The 19,302-nt window shown below is 38.6% G+C and overlaps 1 protein-coding gene across 1 annotated transcript in view; it reads left to right on the forward strand.

Annotated features, from left to right (window-relative positions):
• The first annotated feature begins 863 nt into the window (after window positions 1–863).
• Window positions 864–19,302, forward strand: part of nphs1 (NPHS1 adhesion molecule, nephrin) — a 265,377-nt gene continuing 246,938 nt past the window's right edge. The window contains exons 1-3 of the mRNA XM_060897686.1: window positions 864–887; window positions 2,465–2,690; window positions 15,408–15,530. Of these exons, the coding sequence (XP_060753669.1) occupies window positions 864–887; window positions 2,465–2,690; window positions 15,408–15,530 (373 nt within the window). The remainder of the gene's footprint in view (window positions 888–2,464; window positions 2,691–15,407; window positions 15,531–19,302) is intronic.

Here is a 19,302-nt window from a genome sequence, read left to right on the forward strand (position 1 = left end):
AGCTACTGTATTTTTTACCACTAATTTGCCCATGCACCTACTTTGTATATGGTATACTGCTACAAGAAACTAAATAAAAATTAAAATGTCTGAAGTGTGCAAAACATTTCTTTATAGAAATTTTGAGATTACTTCTGACATCAATACTGAAGCTAATAGTGTGGGTTTTGTTGATAGGTTATGAACGTCTACCCATATTAAAGGACGTTTCAGCTATTTATTCCATTTTTTATATATCAAATTGAAAATATTCAATTTTATACTGAATATTTCAATACCACTTTGTATGTTTAACAGTTATTCCACGAAATCGACTTGTACATGAACTGATACAGTAGCTGACAAGGTGCATAGCACCGAGTTGGCTATAAGCCATGTATGGCGAGATTGAGTGGAATAACTGTTTTATTCTATCCACATTCACTGGATTTTGAGAAACAGAGCATTTCTATTTTTATTTTTTGCAAATTCGATTTAAAAAAAAACTTTATAACAAAATATCCACCAAAATCATTTCTGCTTAGAATGTAAATAAACTGGTGAAATGACAGGAGCAATTTGTGAAAAATGTTACAATAATAATTCTTGAAAAATAAAAAAGGTACATTCTTACCATCAAATATTTTTATTCAATAATTTGTTGCTTTTTTCTATTTTGGGGTTTTTTTTGAGTATAGTTTTTATTTCGTCCTCGGTTGGTTCAGCAACACCCTCTGCCATTTTGTTTTTCTCTACTCACAGTATATGAGCTAATAGCCTAGTAGTAGATCAGAGCATGCGATTTGTTTATATCCACTGAATGTGGATAGAATAATAACATTTATCCTATAAGGAAATGTAGGATGGAAGATACCAGCCTGGTGATGGCAAGCATTACATCAGTGTTAATATCTTAGCAAACTATATATAGCACATGAATAGCTTACTGGAAATAGCATGCTATAAAATGGTGGGTGTTTTTGGTGGACTGGGGTGTGGTTGTGGATGTGGGTGGGGCATTATGAAAGGGAGTGTGTGTGCTAAATGTTGTGAAACATCAGTGTTTGTATCCGTATTTGAAATTTTAGGCCCGCAGTTAGCAGTTTCTGTGCTCTTCCATTTTTTCAGTTTAAATCAAGAGTAAACATTACTGTCCAATTTGAGATTTAGCAATCAACATGGGGGGAAACAAAAAAAAAACCCATGAACTTTCATTAACTTGGTAACTAGACATATCAGACCATAACTATATCTTTATTTATTAGCATGCTAACTAGCGTAGATCAAATGAAAGATCCCAGCTGTGCTTTTGCACATTATGTGACCTCGTTCTCATGCTTCTGAAAACTGCTTGGAGTTATTTTCATACTCATTGCACTTTCTTTGAGGATTTAATGAAACATTGCCTCAAGCACAAGCAAGAAATGAAGTGCAGATACAGGAAGTGTGACACCTAAGTGTCGCTGCAGGATATGGTGCGGTTTTAAAAACAGTCAACATAATTTATAGTCATAAGACGTACTATCACAACAGGGCCTGGAGATACTTTCAGAAAGAAGGAAAATGTGTATTTTGATTGAATAGCCATAAGCATCAGCAAAACCGTATTAGCATTATTAGCTACCATTATTAGTTTTCTTTGACACATGTCATAATCCTTGTCTGAAGCTGTATTTACTGTATACCCAGTCAGCTTTTGTCTGAGCTATAGCCTGTGGGTTTAAATCATGTTCATGACGGATATGTCGGATTTGAGCTACAGTCTGCACAGTTGTGAAATATCAGATAGATCAGTGAGCAACAGCCCACCGTTTGATGAATTAGGAGTCGTCAACGCTCGGCCATCATTCTTCTGTGTGAATCTTGGCTTGGTAATGCACTGAACGAGAAGGAAAACAGTGAGGGGAGGAAGCTACCTTCTTCCTCTGGCCTTTCCTCCCTGCCGAGGAGACATTTAATTCACTATAATTACTTTATTGACTCATTTGCGAGGCAGAACTGCTTCCAATCTGCTATCAATAAAACATACACTAGGATGAGAGATAGTAATGCCATAAGTGGATCCTTGCACTCCTCAGAGAAAACAATGGGCTTTTTTCTTTTCTCTGTGGACAAAGCTGAATTTCCTCCTGCTAGACTTTCCCATAACTAGACATGACCATGATTAATACGAGTAATTTAATGGTACTAAAGTGTATTCAGATGTCTAAGGAGCCACTGAATTTATGTATTTGGGAATGTTTTTAAGGCTAATTTGCACACCATTTCCTGGTCGACTCATAAAGCCAAGTGTCAGCACGTTTTAGGACTCAATTAATGAGATAACATGTACATGACACTGCAACTGTTGTAATTATAGGATCTAATGTACCATCTTGCAGCCAAGTCAAACCAAAACACCCAGATATGTCTGAAAGCTCATTATAAAACAACATTCACTGGATGGAAAGGATGCATTTTATGGTGGTTTCCACTGTCTCATCACTATCTCTTGCTCTCTTTTTTGCCCTGTGCAGGCGTGTGTGGGCAGCAGGCATTCAGGACGGAGCCGAGGAACGTGACCGTGAGGGCTGGAGCCACGGCTCTACTGAAGTGTGAAGTGCTGAGGGCCTCAGGGACTGTGCAGTGGGTGAAGGATGGCCTGCTTTTAGGGCCACACAGGTCTCTGCCCGGCCACCCACGCTACACCATGACTGGTGATGAGAACAGAGGTGAGAAGCAGAGAGAAATGGAGAGAACAAACCATGGTGATTATTAAACATATTAAGGGTAGAAAATGGTTGTTTTATGCTACAATTCTGCTCATGCATGGTACGTTCCTATATGGAAAACTATTACATAGAAACTAAAGTACTCAGATCTGCAAGAACATATAATTAAGACTATGATGAATATTATAAATTGTATTGTACTTCATCCCATTATCCAGTGTAAACTAAAGGTTGATGGGTCCCCAGCTTAAAGGAAAATTCTGGAATTTTTTTAACCTGGGCCCGATTTTCCCATCTCTTTAGGTCCAAATATTTACTTAGGAAAAAAAAAAAACGAAAGAAAGGAGAAGTCATGCAGAATTTATTCACCTTTATCTCCTTGGATTAGCTTACTTGACAATGAGACCCAGAGTTTTGTAAAGTTATTTTGTGATCGTGTCTGTTATTTATTAGTGAATTTAAATTAAGTAGTACACGAGTTTGTATAAAACAATGTATTCTATCCACATTCACTGGATATGAGCAATCGTGCACTCTGATTGGCTACTCTACTACTAGGCTATCAGCTCATATACCATGAGTAGAGAAAAACAAAATGGCAGCGCGTGTTGCTGAACCAACTGAGGACGAAATAAAAAGTCTATTCAAAAACAAAACCCCAAAACTACAAAAAGCAACAAAATATAGAATCAAAGTACCTGATGGTAAGAACATATCTTTTTTTTTTTTTCAACAATGATTATTATAGCATTTTTCACAAATTGCTCCTGTCATTTCTCCGCTTTCTTAAGCGGAAATGATTTTGGACGTTTTTTTATAAAGTTTTTATTTATCAAATTTGCAAAAAAAACCGCTCTGTTTCTCAAAATCCAGTGAATGTACAGTAGATATAATAAAACAATTATTCCACTCAAGCTTGTCCCTATGCACCTCGTCGGCTATCAACTCATGTACGACTCGATTTTGTGGAGTAACTGTTAAATAGACTTGTGTGATTCCTATTTTAGCACTATTAAGTGCATTCCTATATAGGACCTACACAGAAGTACTTTATACCACAGCGCTGCTGATTTCTTGATTCTGATTGGTCAGAAATTGTTGACTAATTCATAGGGACTTGTGTTCTGGACATCAGCTAATTAAAAACGCGTCTATTCATTGATAGGGTGACATTTCCTGTGATGTTTTTGTAGCATTTTTGAAAGGACTCTCCAGTGATAGTGCTTTATAAGTCTGAGGTAAAGCTTTAATTTTATGTTTTCTAACATTGGAAAGTCTTCAGAACTTAAGCTGCAATACTCGTCAATTCTTTTGTCTTATTAACTTCAACTTCACTTATTATAAATATATATTTTGGACATCTGTACAGATGTTTGGGTACAAAAACTTTGGTGTCTATCTCGACATGTAACCGAATTTTCATTAATAATGGAGTCAAAAGATTGGCTTCCTTTACAGAAATGGAGCTAGTTGAGTATATATGTTGATTATAACGAAGTGTTATATAGGCATGCTTCAGTTACTGGCCTCAAACATTACTCTTTCCTCAGTTTTTTGACTGTTTTAATGCTTTTTGCTTACTTTTTGTGTATTATCTTATCGTCTTCAGTTAATTATTTTTATGATTATGCACTGTATAAACATCCACTGGCCACACTCTCAGAAAATAAAGTCCATTATTGTACTTCTAAGGGTACACCGGCTTGCCACTGGTGCAGTGCCCTCTAATGTATTTATCTGTACCCTTTATGTATTGCTTGGGAACATACATTTACCTTTTTGGCCCTAAAAAGGTACACACAATTACCTTGAAGTCCAATAATGAGCCGTAAGGGGTATATTAGTGTTGATTGTACCTTGGGGGACAGAAATGAACTCCTACTGTACCCCTATTTCTGACAGTGCACTATGAATCTCATTTTCCATCACATCCCAAAGGCGATTGATCAGATTAATATCCAGAAAATATAGTGGCCATTGTGGTACCCTAAATTCAGTGTCATGTTACATGTCATGTTGTATTGCTTAAAAGTAGCCATTAGGGCATTGATACGGTAGTCTGTGGCCATAAAAGGTTGGCACTAATGCTCAAGTAGGCTGTCATACCACCAGCAGCTGCAGGAACTGTTCAAAGAAATCAGTATAAATCCATAGTTTCATGTTGTTTACACCAAGTTCAGCATATGGTTCTGCAGAAAACAAAATTAGTCAAACTAGGCAACAATTTTCCAATCAGCAATCCTTTTTAGTGAGCCTACATTCACCGTAGCCTTACTTTAATATGTTTAGCTGACATGAGTAATCTACTTCATTTAAAAATGTTCTTCTGCACAACACCATTGTAACATTTCCCCCCCCTTTTGCCTTCCTGTCAGCCATTTTCCACTGACCTCTCTCATTAACAAATCATTTGCAACCACAGACCTGCCACTTACTCAATGTTTCTTTCTGTTTTTGCTCCATTTCCAATAAACTCGAGAGAATTTTTGTGGAATTTCCAGGAGCTGTTTCAGCGGTTTCTAGTCCAGTCTGGTGCCAACAATGATTTCTGGTCAAAGTCACTTCAATCACATTTCTTGCAATTTCTTACTGCAGAGGCTTGTTCTGAATAAATCACTCAATTTCTTGACAATTGATGCATACTTCTGCATACTATACTGCATACCAAGTTCCTGTTACATGACTCTTTAATTAGATTCGACCCATAAAAATGCCGCTCACTTGATGTTTTTTGTTTTATGCACCATTTTGTATAAACACTAGATAAGGTGTGTGTGAAAATCTCAAGAGATATGCAATTTCTGAAAAAAAAAACCCCTCAAACCAGCCCATCGGGCACCAACAGCACTATTGTAACAAAGTTTTGATTTTATGAAATAACCACTGCGAATTAATTTAATAATGACACAGGAAACCCTTAAGCATAATAACTCCTATTAGCTAGGCATAATAACAGCCTTATTTACCTTTCTCAATGTTTTACCACTGTAACACTAACTCAGAAAATCTCAGGATATTTAGTTCAATCTCAGGATGTATAGCTGTATTAATGTTACCATGAACAAGCAAATATTACATCTCACTATTATGATTATTTATGCACTGACTCAGGATATAGCTACGGAAATGCAAAAGGCTTCATAGTAAAATCGAATACCTGTCTCACCATTAACTGTACTGATGCAAAGTAAACCAGAATTTAGGATAATCAGAGCTTTCCCCAAAGCGCGGATACAAAGCTCTCCACCGCACTGTGTGACATTAATGCTGCACTGTCACTTACACACCAAAAAAAAAAAGAGTGACAAAAAAAAAAAACTGAACAATGCAGAGTACTTTCCACAGCTAACTATCTCCTATTCCCCTCTGAAAACGAGTAATAACTATAGAAATAGGAAGACAGTGTAATATATATAGGTCTAGACTATCCTGATACTCAACCCAGAAGTGAAAATAAAGGGTTTCACTGCATGCACTGACTGCCATTTTCAACCATACATAAAACCACGTTCTCGGCCCTGGCTGATAGATGGAGCTGTTGCGTGAGTTGACCTCGATTCTGTTCCTGGCATCATGGAATTGAAAAATGAAGAGGCATGCTACAAAGTGTTTTCATTTCAAATCTAATTTTGCCCTTTAAATTTTGCCCCTTACATATTTGACAAGATAAAAAACAACAAATTTAATAATGTTGAATTGTAACTAAATCAGCCCAAGCTGCCACCAGAATGTACCATTTGAAGTCTCTAATTTCAAAATTTTCTGAAGGAGCATGCCCCTCGGCACGGTGGTGTAGTGGTTAGCGCTGTCGCCTCACAGCAAGAAGGTCCGGGTTCGAGCCCTGTGGCCGACGAGGGCCTTTCTGTGCAGAGTTTGCATGTTCTCCCCGTGTCAGCGTGGGTTTCCTTTGGGTGCTCCGGCTTCCCCCACAGTCCAAAGACATGCAGGTTAGGTTAACTGGTGACTCTAAATTGACCGTAGGTGTGAATGTGAGTGTGAATGGTTGTCTGTGTCTATGTGTCAGCCCTGTGATGACCTGGCGACTTGTCCAGGGTGTACCCCGCCTTTCGCCTGTAGTCAGCTGGGATAGGCTCCAGCTTGCCTGCGACCCTGTACAACAGGATAAAGCAGCTAGAGATAATGAGATGAGATGAGATGAGATGAGATGAGATGAGATGAGATGAGATGAGATGAGATGAGATGAGATGAGATGAGATGAGATGAGATGAGATGAGATGAGATGAACATGCCCCTGGACCCCTCTAGCAGCCTTCAGGGCCCTCTGGGCTGGGCTCCACATCTGTAGCACTGTTCTGATATATATATATATCGTTAACATGATTCTAGTTACCATTATTTGAGTTGGTCATTGAAAGGATTCTACATCATCCATTAACTAATCACTAATTTCTGCCATTGAAAGTCCAGCACTATTTTGAATAAATGCTATAATAAAAATACATTAAAAAGCATTTACAGCATTACTTCAACTTTCAGAAGGAAAGCCTCCATAAAGCATAACACAATTATGTATCGGGATGTACATATTCTTATGTACATTACTTTCAGTAATACTACTAATTATGCTTATGAATATAATTACACTCACAAGATTAGAGCAGCATATCACCATCACATATCTATCATACCTATGAAGAATTATAATATGATAATTATTATAAGCACAGTAATGTACCAATGTCTGGGTAGTCAATGTCATTGTATAAACATTCATTGCACTGTGTTGAAGTATTTCAGTATATAATACACGTCTTCATTACTCACAATATCAGATGTTATCCCAGTCCTCGAAAAATGTCAGTTAGTAACGTCTTTCTCTATGGCCAGTTCTGCCTCATTCTGTCTCAGTGAGCTGTGCTGTGTGGTCTCTAGGCTGGTGCACATCATCACAGGTTGTCTGGGCCACACACACCCTCCTGTTCCATGTGCTTGTCTCACTCCTACACTGACCATGTCTTTGTCTCCTGATAATGAAAAATCCAATCTCTTTATATCTATTACTTCAACTCATCTCATGACCATATTTGAACTGGTTTGTACTGTTTCACAGAATTAGGAAATATCAAGGACCACCTTCCTACATTAGAATGTGTTCACTGGCTTCTGAATCATCACAGGGAAACCCCCATGCTCCTCAATGACATCTCTGTCCATGTATACAGATCCATGATTTTCCCCTTCTAAGGGAATAGCACATAAACCATCCATGTTCATGTCCCTCGTTTCTCCTCTTTTCCTCTTAAGGTATGATTCAGAAACCAGCCATGACCTTTCTTCGTGTCGAGCTCGGACCACTGCACAGGAGACAACTGCACAGGAATTATTATGATAATGACAGGAGGAATAGTCTCCTCTCCAAGGTCTAGTTCCACAAAGTCCTTTTTCTCGATCACAAGATTTCTCTTTGTTCTGAATACTGCAGGTAAAGCAACCTGCACATCATGACAGTGTATAGGCTGAGTGTTATCAGTGTTCACAAACAGTTCTTGAGCATAATCCACAACACTATATAGTGCACTTTATATCCCTTATCAAAAAATTCCCATGCAGAGATTGGCCAAGGATGGCTTACATGACATAAAATACAAAAAAAAAAAAAAAAGCACAAAAAGGCTCAGTCTTTGTAAGCAAGGATGGGTTGTGACTCACTCCTTTGTACCAAAACTTGTGAGAGAATTGTTAGTCAATTCAAAATGAAAATTTTTTGACAAAAGATTTTAGGGCTTTCAAAATCTCATCTCATCTCATTATCTCTAGCTGCTTTATCCTGTTCTACAGGGTCGCAGGCAAGCTGGAGCCTATCCCAGCTGACTATGGGCAAAAGCCAGGTACACCCTGGACAAGTCGCCAGGTCATCACAGGGCTGACACATAGACACAGACAACCATTCACACTTACATTCACACCTACGGTCAATTTAGAGTCACCAGTTAACCTAACCTGCATGTCTTTGGACTGTGGGGGAAACCGGAGCACCCGGAGGAAACCCACGCGGACACAGGGAGAACATGCAAACTCTGCACAGAAAGGCCCTCGCCAGCCACGGGGCTCGAACCCGGACCTTCTTGCTGTGAGGCGACAGCGCTAACCACTACACCACCGTGCCGCCCACTTTCAAAATTTGCAGTACATAATATTGTGAAAAGATTCAGGGAATTTTGAGACATTTCAGTGTGTAAAGGGCAAGGTCAGAAACCATTGTTGAATATGTGTGACCTTCAAGCCCTCAAGGGGCACTGCCTGAGAAACTGTCATGCTAAATGTGACAAATACAGCCACATGGACTCAGGAGCACTTTGGAAAATCGTTGTCACTTAACAGAGTCCGCTGCTGCGTCCAGAATGACAACATGCAACTATATTATGCAAGGAGGAAGCCATTCATCAATTCTAAGCAGAAACGTCGCAATTTCTCTGGGCCCGAACTCCTCTCAGATGGACCAAAAGAGAGTGGAAACATGTGCTATGGTCAAATGAGTCCACATTTCAGCTTGTTTTCAGGAAAACCAGATGTCGAATTCTCTGTGCCAAAGATGAACACGACCATCCACAGTTTGTCATCAGAGAAAGCTGTAAAAACCAGCATCTGTGATGGCGGGGGGAATCAGTGCCCATGGCATGGGAGAGTTGCATGTGTGTGAGGATACCATGAATATACTGGGGCATATATTAGGATTTGAGAAAGACATATTCATGGAGGGAACATCTCTTCCCATGAAGTCCATGCTTATTTGAGCAGGACAATATCAGGCCTCATTCTGCACAGGTTAAAAACAGCATAGCTTCATAGACACAGAGTGCGTGTGCTTGACTGGCCTGCTGCCAGTCCAGATCTGTCTCCTGTTAAGAATGTATGGCACATCATGAAGAGGAGAATCAGACAATGGTGATCACGCACTGTTGAGCAGCTGAAGTCTCATATCAAGCAAGAATGGGCAAAAATTCCAATTGCAAAACTGCAACAATTAGTATCCTCAGATCCCATATGACTAAACAGTGTTATTAAAGGAAAGGTGATGGAATACAATGGTAATAATGCCGCAGTCCCAACTTTTTTTTTTTGAGTATGTTGCAGGCATCAAATTCTAACTTAGTTTATATTTACCAAATATTTACCAAAGTTGGTCAGTATGGTGGTGCAGTGGTTAGCACCATTGCCTCACAGCAAGATAGTTCTGGGTTTGAACCTCATGACTGACGGGGGCCTTTCTGTGTGGAGTCTGCACGTTCTGTCTGTGTGAGTGTGCTCTGGTTTCCCTGACAGTTTATAGACATGCAGATTAGGTGAAAATACCCAGACACTGAGACTGTACAAGCCAGTGCACACTTAGTACCCAAGCCTGGATAGACTGGGGAGGGTTGCATAAGGAAGGTCATCCAGTGTAAAAACTATGCCAAATCAAATCCGTGGAACAGATCCACTGTGGTGACCCCTAATGGGAGCAGCCAAAAGAAGAAGAAGAAGAATTAAGTTGGTCAGTAACACTATTGAAAATCTTTTCTTTGTACTTTTGTCAGTTAACCTTCAAGCGACCAAGGTATTTTAGTAACTAATATGACCAGGTGGGGTCATTTATGACCCTGCTAGTACATGAATCTGGATACCTAGTTATTTTCTCTTGGTTTTACATACATATACCACTTCCTGTGTTCAAGACAGATACTATAAAAATATATAAATGTAGATAGGTATGGTTTACAACAAATTTTAATGCAGAAAGAAAGTAAAGAGACGCAGCATAAGAAGAATATAATGTAATCTAGACAGTCTTTATGTCTTACTGGAACATTTACTTAATTCAACAACACTGACTGAAAATGTATCATGAAAAGAAAAGTATAAGCAAAAACATCCATTGCAGTGTTGATGGGATCTTTGTAACATCAAAACTAGTGACTAACCAATATGCTCATACTAGCTAACATGCTATAGTGGATATGCTAATACTAAAATTAATCCTCTCCATCAATGAGCTATTTCCATCATCACTTTGGGCCTCAGGTATCTGTCTTAATGCTTCTGCAGCTGTAAATCTAGCTATTCTTGGTCTACTTGCCATGGTTCACTGCAACAAAAGTACAGCATACAGATAAGTAGTTGGTAAAAACAAAATTTGGTAAGGAATTGCTGCAAGAAATCCTATGCTTCTTTCTGGGGTCATAAATGACCACACGATTTTTCATTACTCTCGCCACACCATTCGGCTGATCCCTGCAAAAACCTATGAACAGTTGTAGGACAAGTTAACTGGCAAATTCATGGTAGGAAATATTTTTTGGATCAAATGTATTAAAACTGCACGCAAAATTATATGCCCGGGGTCATAATGACCCCACTCAGTCGCTTGAGGGTTAAATAAAGATTCATGTGAATTAACAAATCACAGATTTTTATTTTTATTGCAATTTGGAAAATATCCCAATTTTTCTGGAAATTGGGTTCATACATACTGTAGGGATCCTTAGATAGAATAATATATAGTGTATACATATGTAGAATACTATATACAATATAGTGCATGCCGATGTAGAACACTATATATTTATGCCTATAGTGCACCCTATGCAGATAGTGTGCTTGTACTGTATGTAGAACACGATACAGTATAGTGCTCTCGTATGTGAAACACTTGTGTGTTTTTCTGAAACGTCGCCAGTCTTTACAAAAGAAAACTCCTCATTTAATCAATTGTTTATTTTAACACTGAGAATTGACTATGAGAGGTGATAATGGAATATTTTAGTCATACTTTCATGTAAGTGTCCTGAAGTAATTTATGGGAACATGGAGACCCATGAGCATTGTTTCTTTGGAAACAGCTATGTGAGTAACTAACAAAAAAAATTTAAGCACTCGGGATCCAGTTTTGAGAAATTATCAGCTCTTTTCTGGAGCATGAGCGCCTGCACAAAAACTGCTGCTGAATCATTGCTATCCTTAGTGGCCATTAGGGTTAAATAAGGGGAAATTACGTTTGTTGCTTGGAGGGTTACAGCACTCAATAGTCATGGAGCATGTAGCAGGTGTGGCAGGCAGAGTCTATAAAAAGCCATCAGCAATTAAACCCAAGGCTAGCTGAGGGCCATGGAACACATGGCTGTTCAGTAGATACCCAAGTGGTACCAAAGTTATTCTACTTTTTAAAATAGTTCTTACTGTCTTTATCCGATATGTACACAATGCATATATTACTCCATACCAGATTCAACAGTGTTGCTCCATGGTAGATGGTGTTGTCATGAAGTGTTATAAATACACTTGAAAGATTTTAACTAATTTCACATAGCTATAGCGGTCTTTAACTTTGACAGACAGGCAGGCGCACACACACACACACACACACACACACACACACACACACACACACACACACACACTCCATGATGAGAGAAAACGAATATGTGAAATGCTTCTTGTCAGCCTTACATGCTGGATGTCAGAAGCATAATTACTGGTCTCACATAAACACAAGCACACACTCCCCATCATCCTCGACACAAACATCATTGCAGCGTTTACTAAGTGCAACTCCAAGAGAGTGGAAAATAATTAATAATTTTAAAGTGCCTTCTTCTCCTTCTATGATAGCATTGATCCGAAAATTGCTACTGGTTCATGTTAATTATCTTGCCAGCTTGGTTGACACCTCCTTTTTCACAGCTGCAGAGGGTTGTCATACTAAGATACTATTTTCTGCATGTTAGTTTTCTTCTGAAGGGAAAGAGAGGGAAAAAAATGTTCAAGGCTCAAATAGCATGCCTAGAGTTTGCAGAGGAGCCATTAGTCGTCACAGAAATGGAGCTGAGTGAACTAACCCCTTGTTGGCACAATATTCATCTTGTAAATAATATATGGATCTCGCACAGGGAAAAAACGGGACGACATCAAACAGAATAAAATCTTCCTTTAGTGGCAATAATTGCTCATATGAAATGAACATCCTGTACAAACTCAATAATGCATATTAGGAGATGCTATTTGACAAAAGCATCCTTTAATTTGAAAAAAAAGCAAGGAATAAACATTCTGGGGTGTGCAGTTATTGAAAAATAATCAACAATGCGGTGGTGCAATGAAGCAGAGTTACTGTTATCACTCAAATGATTTTCCAATAACAGCATGTTCCCCAGTGTTTTATTCCACTTATACCACAGCAATTTGCTATCACTTGCCATTTTTTCAATTATTAATTCATGTAAGGACATACTTTTTAACCCTCATCCTACCGACATATTTTACATACAAATCTTACTGACTGGAGTACGTTTGGACCCCAATTACAATATGTGAATTTTTTCAATAAGTATTGATGACAAACAACATTTTTAGTTAGAACTTATTTTATTAATTAAAAACAAACAGGATTACAATAAAAAATGCTCATTATTAACAGTTTATCTACTCTAACCTATAATCGGCACATACTACCCTAAAAAATAGGCACAGTTTGAGATATTTTGCCGATTTTTTGTAACTGAATTACCTGAAATTCAAATGGAGTTGTATTTGTGTCAGACAGAGTCTAAATGTGAAAAAATATAAGCATATGCAAAAATGTTATATGAAAATAAACATTTCTGAACACAGAATCTATGTTCTGCACAAGGTTTACTGACTGGGGTCCGTTTGGGTTGGGTTGAGGAAGCTGGTTAGCATTAACTTGTTCTCCATTTCCTGGGTCTACGGATTCAGTGTCACTATATTCTGACTGTTCTGAAATATAATCCTCTTCTACATCTGATAGGTCTGAAACCTCTAAATCAGACCCATTATCTACCTCTAGGATAGCTCTTGGGGCTTGAGCAGCAGTGTATCTTGCCAATCTTCTATTGTTTGCCATTATTCACTGTAAAAAAACAAAAAAACAAAATCAGTATGATATATGCATAAAAAATATTGACAAATTCACATTTCTGACTGGGGTCCGATCGGACCCCAAAGGAATATTGTTTATTATTGCCGCATAACAATTAGAAACCTGAAATAAAATGTTGCATTATGACATAGTCTGACAAAGTCATAAAATTAAAAAAAAAAAAAAAATGTGCGAATAGTAATTGTGTGGCATATGAAAAATACCCTCTGGGGTCCAATCGGACCCCAGTCGGTAGGATGAGGGTTAACCATTTATAGTTACATTTGATGTTCCAGAGCTTAGTTCTTGTTATTGTCCACCAAATAAGTGAATGATTAGTACTATAGACATGATAATGTATTTGAACAAGCACAATTAAATAAACCAGCAAGTCCCAAAGTGTTTTATTCCCCTTATACCACAACAATTTGCCAATAATTACAATTTTATTTTGTCACTATATGATGTGTCATACTTTTCGTCCATTTATGGTTACATTTAACGAGTAGTGAACCGTTACTATTAGAGCTGGGACTTGAGCTCAGCCAAAACTTAGCCAGACACACCAAAAAAGCAACAGGGCAAAGGAATTTGCAAGGGATTAGCGGCAGGGTGCCAGGTATCTTCGTTGTGTGTAGTTGTCAGTGCTGATTTTAAAAATAACGAAGTCTGAGTGAAAAATACTGTAATGAGCGTGCGTGGAAGAAGAGTGTGGAGACAGAAATCTTAGTTTCTCTGTTGTTAGCCTGTGCTACTTGCTCTCGATAGCACTGGCTTGACCGCTTTATTAGCGTTCGCTAACACTATTGATGAACGCTACACCTGCTGGAAGGTGTCTTCACTGCTGCACTAACAGCACCAATTTGCAGTTAAGCTAGTGCTGGCCTTCGAGAAGACCTAGGGTGATACGTTTTTGGCCCCTCCCACTACAAATCAAAATCTGATTTGGTTAATTCATCTGTCAGCTCCTACATAAACATACAACTGCTATGGCCTTCTGTCCCGGCAATGAAGTCCTAACCAAAGAGTGAGCCAGCTCTAAACTCTTCTCAGCCTTGAGACAACAAACAAAAGTATCTTACTGGATAACTATTTTAATGTTTTCAGGACAATTTCTAAGCAAATTCGACAGAAAATTAGGCCAAATTAGAATTAGAAGAGGATAATTATAATGAAATTATGAAAGCAATTAAAGAATGAAATAAATTAAATATAACATCTGAAATCCTGATATGTTTGGGCTTTCTCTGACTGCCGAGAAGGCCCTGGCGGTTCCCCTCTGCATTTAAAGTTGTGGTACCTCCATGAGACAATTAGTTCCTGTGTTGACTTTCATTATGACTGATATAAACAGACATTTCATCATCAGCCTCTCATTTTTGAAATTAACAAGACGAAAAATAATACACAACTCGCCAAGGACCCGAGAAACTCCTCTGACCTAAAGACTGAGACAGACCATGGCAGAAATCTTACTGACTGTTACAAAGTGCTGACACTGGAGACTCCTTCCATGAATATTAAATAAACATCCCCTTCCAGAAAAGTTCACCATATCAATGATTATTGATCTTTGTTGAATAACAACTCATTTGTTTGAGAATTTTTGTTTTGTATTCTAAACCTTAGATCATGTGGAGTATCTGCCATACAGATTTCTGGGTATGCGGTTACTATAGAAATGCTTTCTGACCAATCAGATTCAAGAATTTATCATATCTGTGGTATCACAGTTTAACACTATGATTTAATCTTAAACTTAAATAACTATTGAATGCCATTCACACAAAGTATTTTGTAAAAGAAAAAAGACTCATGCTTCACCTCTCTCTCTCCTGAAGGACAATATCATCTCCAGATTGAAGACGTGCACCTGGAAGATGACTCCCCCTACGAATGCCAGGTGGGCCGTTCTGAAACCAGTCATCCCATCGTCTCACGCACTGTGTGGATCAATGTGCAAAGTAAGCAGAACTAGCGATCTCACTTTGTGGATGGGGGTTATGCTTGAGAAACAACGATCATCCTTAGCAGTGACACATAGCTCATCCTGGACCACTAATGACTCTGCACATATCGAAAAGGTGACACACAGCTTCAGACCTGGGCCTATCACTTTCCTTTGCAGCTACATTTGGGATCCTAATGAGGCATGGGGTGCTAGTGTCTGCAGGATAGAGTCTCAACAATGGGACTCTCTCACTCTGTGTGTGTGTGTTGGGCCAAAAGGAAGTGCTGATTAAGAAACCACAGATTTCGCACTTGTTCCATTTTCACTCATCAAATCACCTGCATATTGTGTATATAATGATATTGCAGCCAATTTATCAATGCTTACTATATTATACGTTTTTTGTCAGGCCACATAGGCCAGTGATCAATTTTTAGTTCTCAGCATGGAAGTGTGAAGGCTGCACACACTTCTTTCCTGAACTGGTATTTCACAGAAGTCATCTGTCTGTGAAGGATGCCATAATATTTTGAACATTGCAGAACATTCAGGCTCAGAATAGAACAGGATCTGTACTGGCAAGTTTGTTGTTGCACAGCAACTTCTTTTTCCTCTTTTTTACATCCTGAAGTGCTTTCTCATATATAAATGGAAGTACAGGTGCAGCGCGCAGGAGAGGTTAGGGGTCAAAGGAAAAGTTCATCCAGAATGACTTGCATAATAATCTTTATAATTAATATCATCTTCATTGGTATCTGAGAATTACAAACCCAATTCCAAAAAAGTTGGGATGCTGTGTGAAACATAAATAAAAATAAAATATTTTTTTTCTAATATGTTTTATTTATTTATTTATTGTACTGTTTTTTAAATTTTAATTTTTGTCATTTTGGAGCTTATTGCTCTGTTGATGGATTCCCTGCCATTTAATCGGCAACATTTAGAAATAAAATAAATAAATAAATAAAATAGAATGTGAAGATTTGAAAATCATGGAAACTCTATATCTCTTTGAAAATAGTGCAAAGACAACATATCAAATATTGAAACTGAGAACTTTTTATTTTATTTTTTAAAATATATTTTCATTTTGAATTTGATGTCAGTCATACATTTCAGAAAACCTGGGACGGGGCAATAAAAGACTGAAAAAGTTGTGTAATGCTAAAAAACAACTAATTTGGTTAATTGGCAATAGATCAGTAACATGATTGGGTATATGTAAAATGAGCATCCCAGAGAGGCGCAGTCTCTCAGAAGTAAAGATGGGGAGGGGTTCACCGCTCTGTGAAAGCCTGCATGGGCAAACAGTGCAACAATTTAAGACTAATGTTCCTTGATGTGAAATTGCAAAGAATTTGGGGATCATATCATCTATGGTACACAATATCATTAAAGGATTCAGAGAATCTGGAGAAATCTCTGTATGCAAGTGACAAGGCTGAAAACTGAAATTGGATGCCTGTTATTTTCAGGCCCTCAGGCGACACTGCATTAAAAGCAGACACGTGACATGGGTAGCTTGTACATCTGGGAAGGTATCATTAATACTGAATGATATATACACATTTCAGAGCAATATGCTGCCATCGAGACAAAATCATTTTCAGGGAAGGCCTTCCTTCTTTCAGCAAGACAATGCCAAACCACTTTCTGCACATATTACAACTGCATGGCTCTGTACGGTAGTAAAAGAGTCCAGGTGTTAAACTGGCCTGCCTGCAGTTCAGACCTGTCTCCCATTTAAAAAATTGGTGCATTATGAAGTGCAAAGTACAACAAAGGAGACCTCAAACTGTTGAGCAACTGAAATTGTATATCAGGCAAGAAAGGGACAACATTTATCATTAAAAACTACAGCAATTGTTCTCCTCAGTTCACAAACGTTTACAAAGTGGTGTTAAAAGTAGAGGTGATGCAACACAGTGGTAAAGATGCTCCTGTCCCATCTCATCTCATCTCATCTCATTATCTCTAGCCGCTTTATCCTGTTCTACAGGGTCGCAGGCAAGCTGGAGCCTATCCCAGCTGACTACGGGCGAAAGGCGGGGTACACCCTGGACAAGTCGCCAGGTCATCACAGGGCTGACACATAGACACAGACAACCATTCACACTCACACCTATGGTCAATTTAGAGTCAACAGTTAACCTAACCTGCATGTCTTTGGACTGTGGGGGAAACCGGAGCACCTGGAGGAAACCCACGCGGACACGGGGAGAACATGCAAACTCCACACAGAAAGGCCCTCGCCGGCCATGGGGCTCGAACACAGACCTTCTTGCTGTGAGGCGACAGCGCTAACCACTACACCACTGTGCCGCCCCTGTGTTGCTGACATCAAATTCAAAATGAGCATATATTTAAAAAAACGCAAAATTTCTCAGTTTCAACATTTGATATGTTGTCTTTGTACTATTTTCAATTAAATATAGGGTCTCCATGATTTGCAAATAACCTTTTTTTAATTTATTTTTTATTTTTTTTACAATTTACACAGTGTCCCAAATTTTTTTGGGAGTTGGGGTTGTAATTTGAGTTGAGTTTACACCTCTTTCATTGACATTTGTCTCTTTGGTCCATTTCCATTTTATTACATTACCCAGAATGCTGTCTACTACCTGCTGATAAGTGGCACTAGCTTCATTGCTATCTAAAGAGAGTGATGCAGCAGCGCTTTAGTTTTTTACTCTGTCCAGCTCTCTCACCTCCTCATTTGTACACTGCTCAAACCACTCAGCTTCCAAAGTTTACTCTTTGATGCTACTGTAATACTGCCATCATTATCATGTTTGCCATCCTGAAGATTGATAGTTAGCCAAGCCGAGTCTCGATACAACTGTTGCACACTGTCTTTGAGTCGTATTTTGAGACTTGTTGTCATCACTGCTGAATATCTACATTAGATTGTTCATTAATATTAATGGTGAGTGAGAAAAGCAGCTCTTATTTTGTTTTTAGAAAATAACAGCAAAACTTGAGATTGTTTAATTTGTCTGCTGTGACATCAGTATTGCAAGCAAACTTTTGCTAACTTCTTACAGGAAAAACAAAACCATCAACCAACAAATGAGCGCCACAATCTCTAAACATGCCATAAATACATTTACTTTAACAGGCTTGCTCAAGGACCCAGCCATGTCAAGACACTATGCTATTACTATTATCCCTCTGACGTCCATTAACCTTTGGATTGATTCTCAAAGAATCAAGAGACAGTGCAAAGATAGGTTCCCATTATGAGAAATTATGCAGTCTAGATTCCAACATTAGAGATATTTGAAAGAGTCAGCACAGTTGGAGTGCAATGGCTAAGCATCACCCTGGGCAAAGCACCTTCCTGATCACAGGATATTACTTTGTGCCTCATTGGCTTGAACATGTTCCTGTATTATATTTTCATGCCCCAATGATTGCAAAGCCATAAAAAAAGGTTTTCATTAGGAAAAAAATAAGATTATGTTTATTTGTAGCTGTATCAGTGGTGCAGTGGTTAGCGCTGTCACCTCACAGCAAGAAAGTTCTGGATTCAAACCAAGCAGCCAACGGGGGCCTTTCTGTGTGGAATTTGCACGTTCTCATGTCTGTGTGGGTTTCCTCCAGGTACACCAGTTTCCTCCCACAGTCCAAAGACATGTGGATTAGGTCAATTGTCTAAATTGCCCATAGGGGTGAATGTGATGGTTGTTCATCTCTGTGTTGGCCATATGATAAATTGGTGACCTGCCCAGGGTGAACTCAACCTCTTGCATGAAGTGAGCTGGGATTAGCTTCAGCTTCCCCTG

This window comes from Neoarius graeffei, chromosome 17 (genome assembly GCF_027579695.1).
Source record: "Neoarius graeffei isolate fNeoGra1 chromosome 17, fNeoGra1.pri, whole genome shotgun sequence".
Classification (NCBI taxonomy): Eukaryota; Metazoa; Chordata; class Actinopteri; order Siluriformes; family Ariidae; genus Neoarius; species Neoarius graeffei.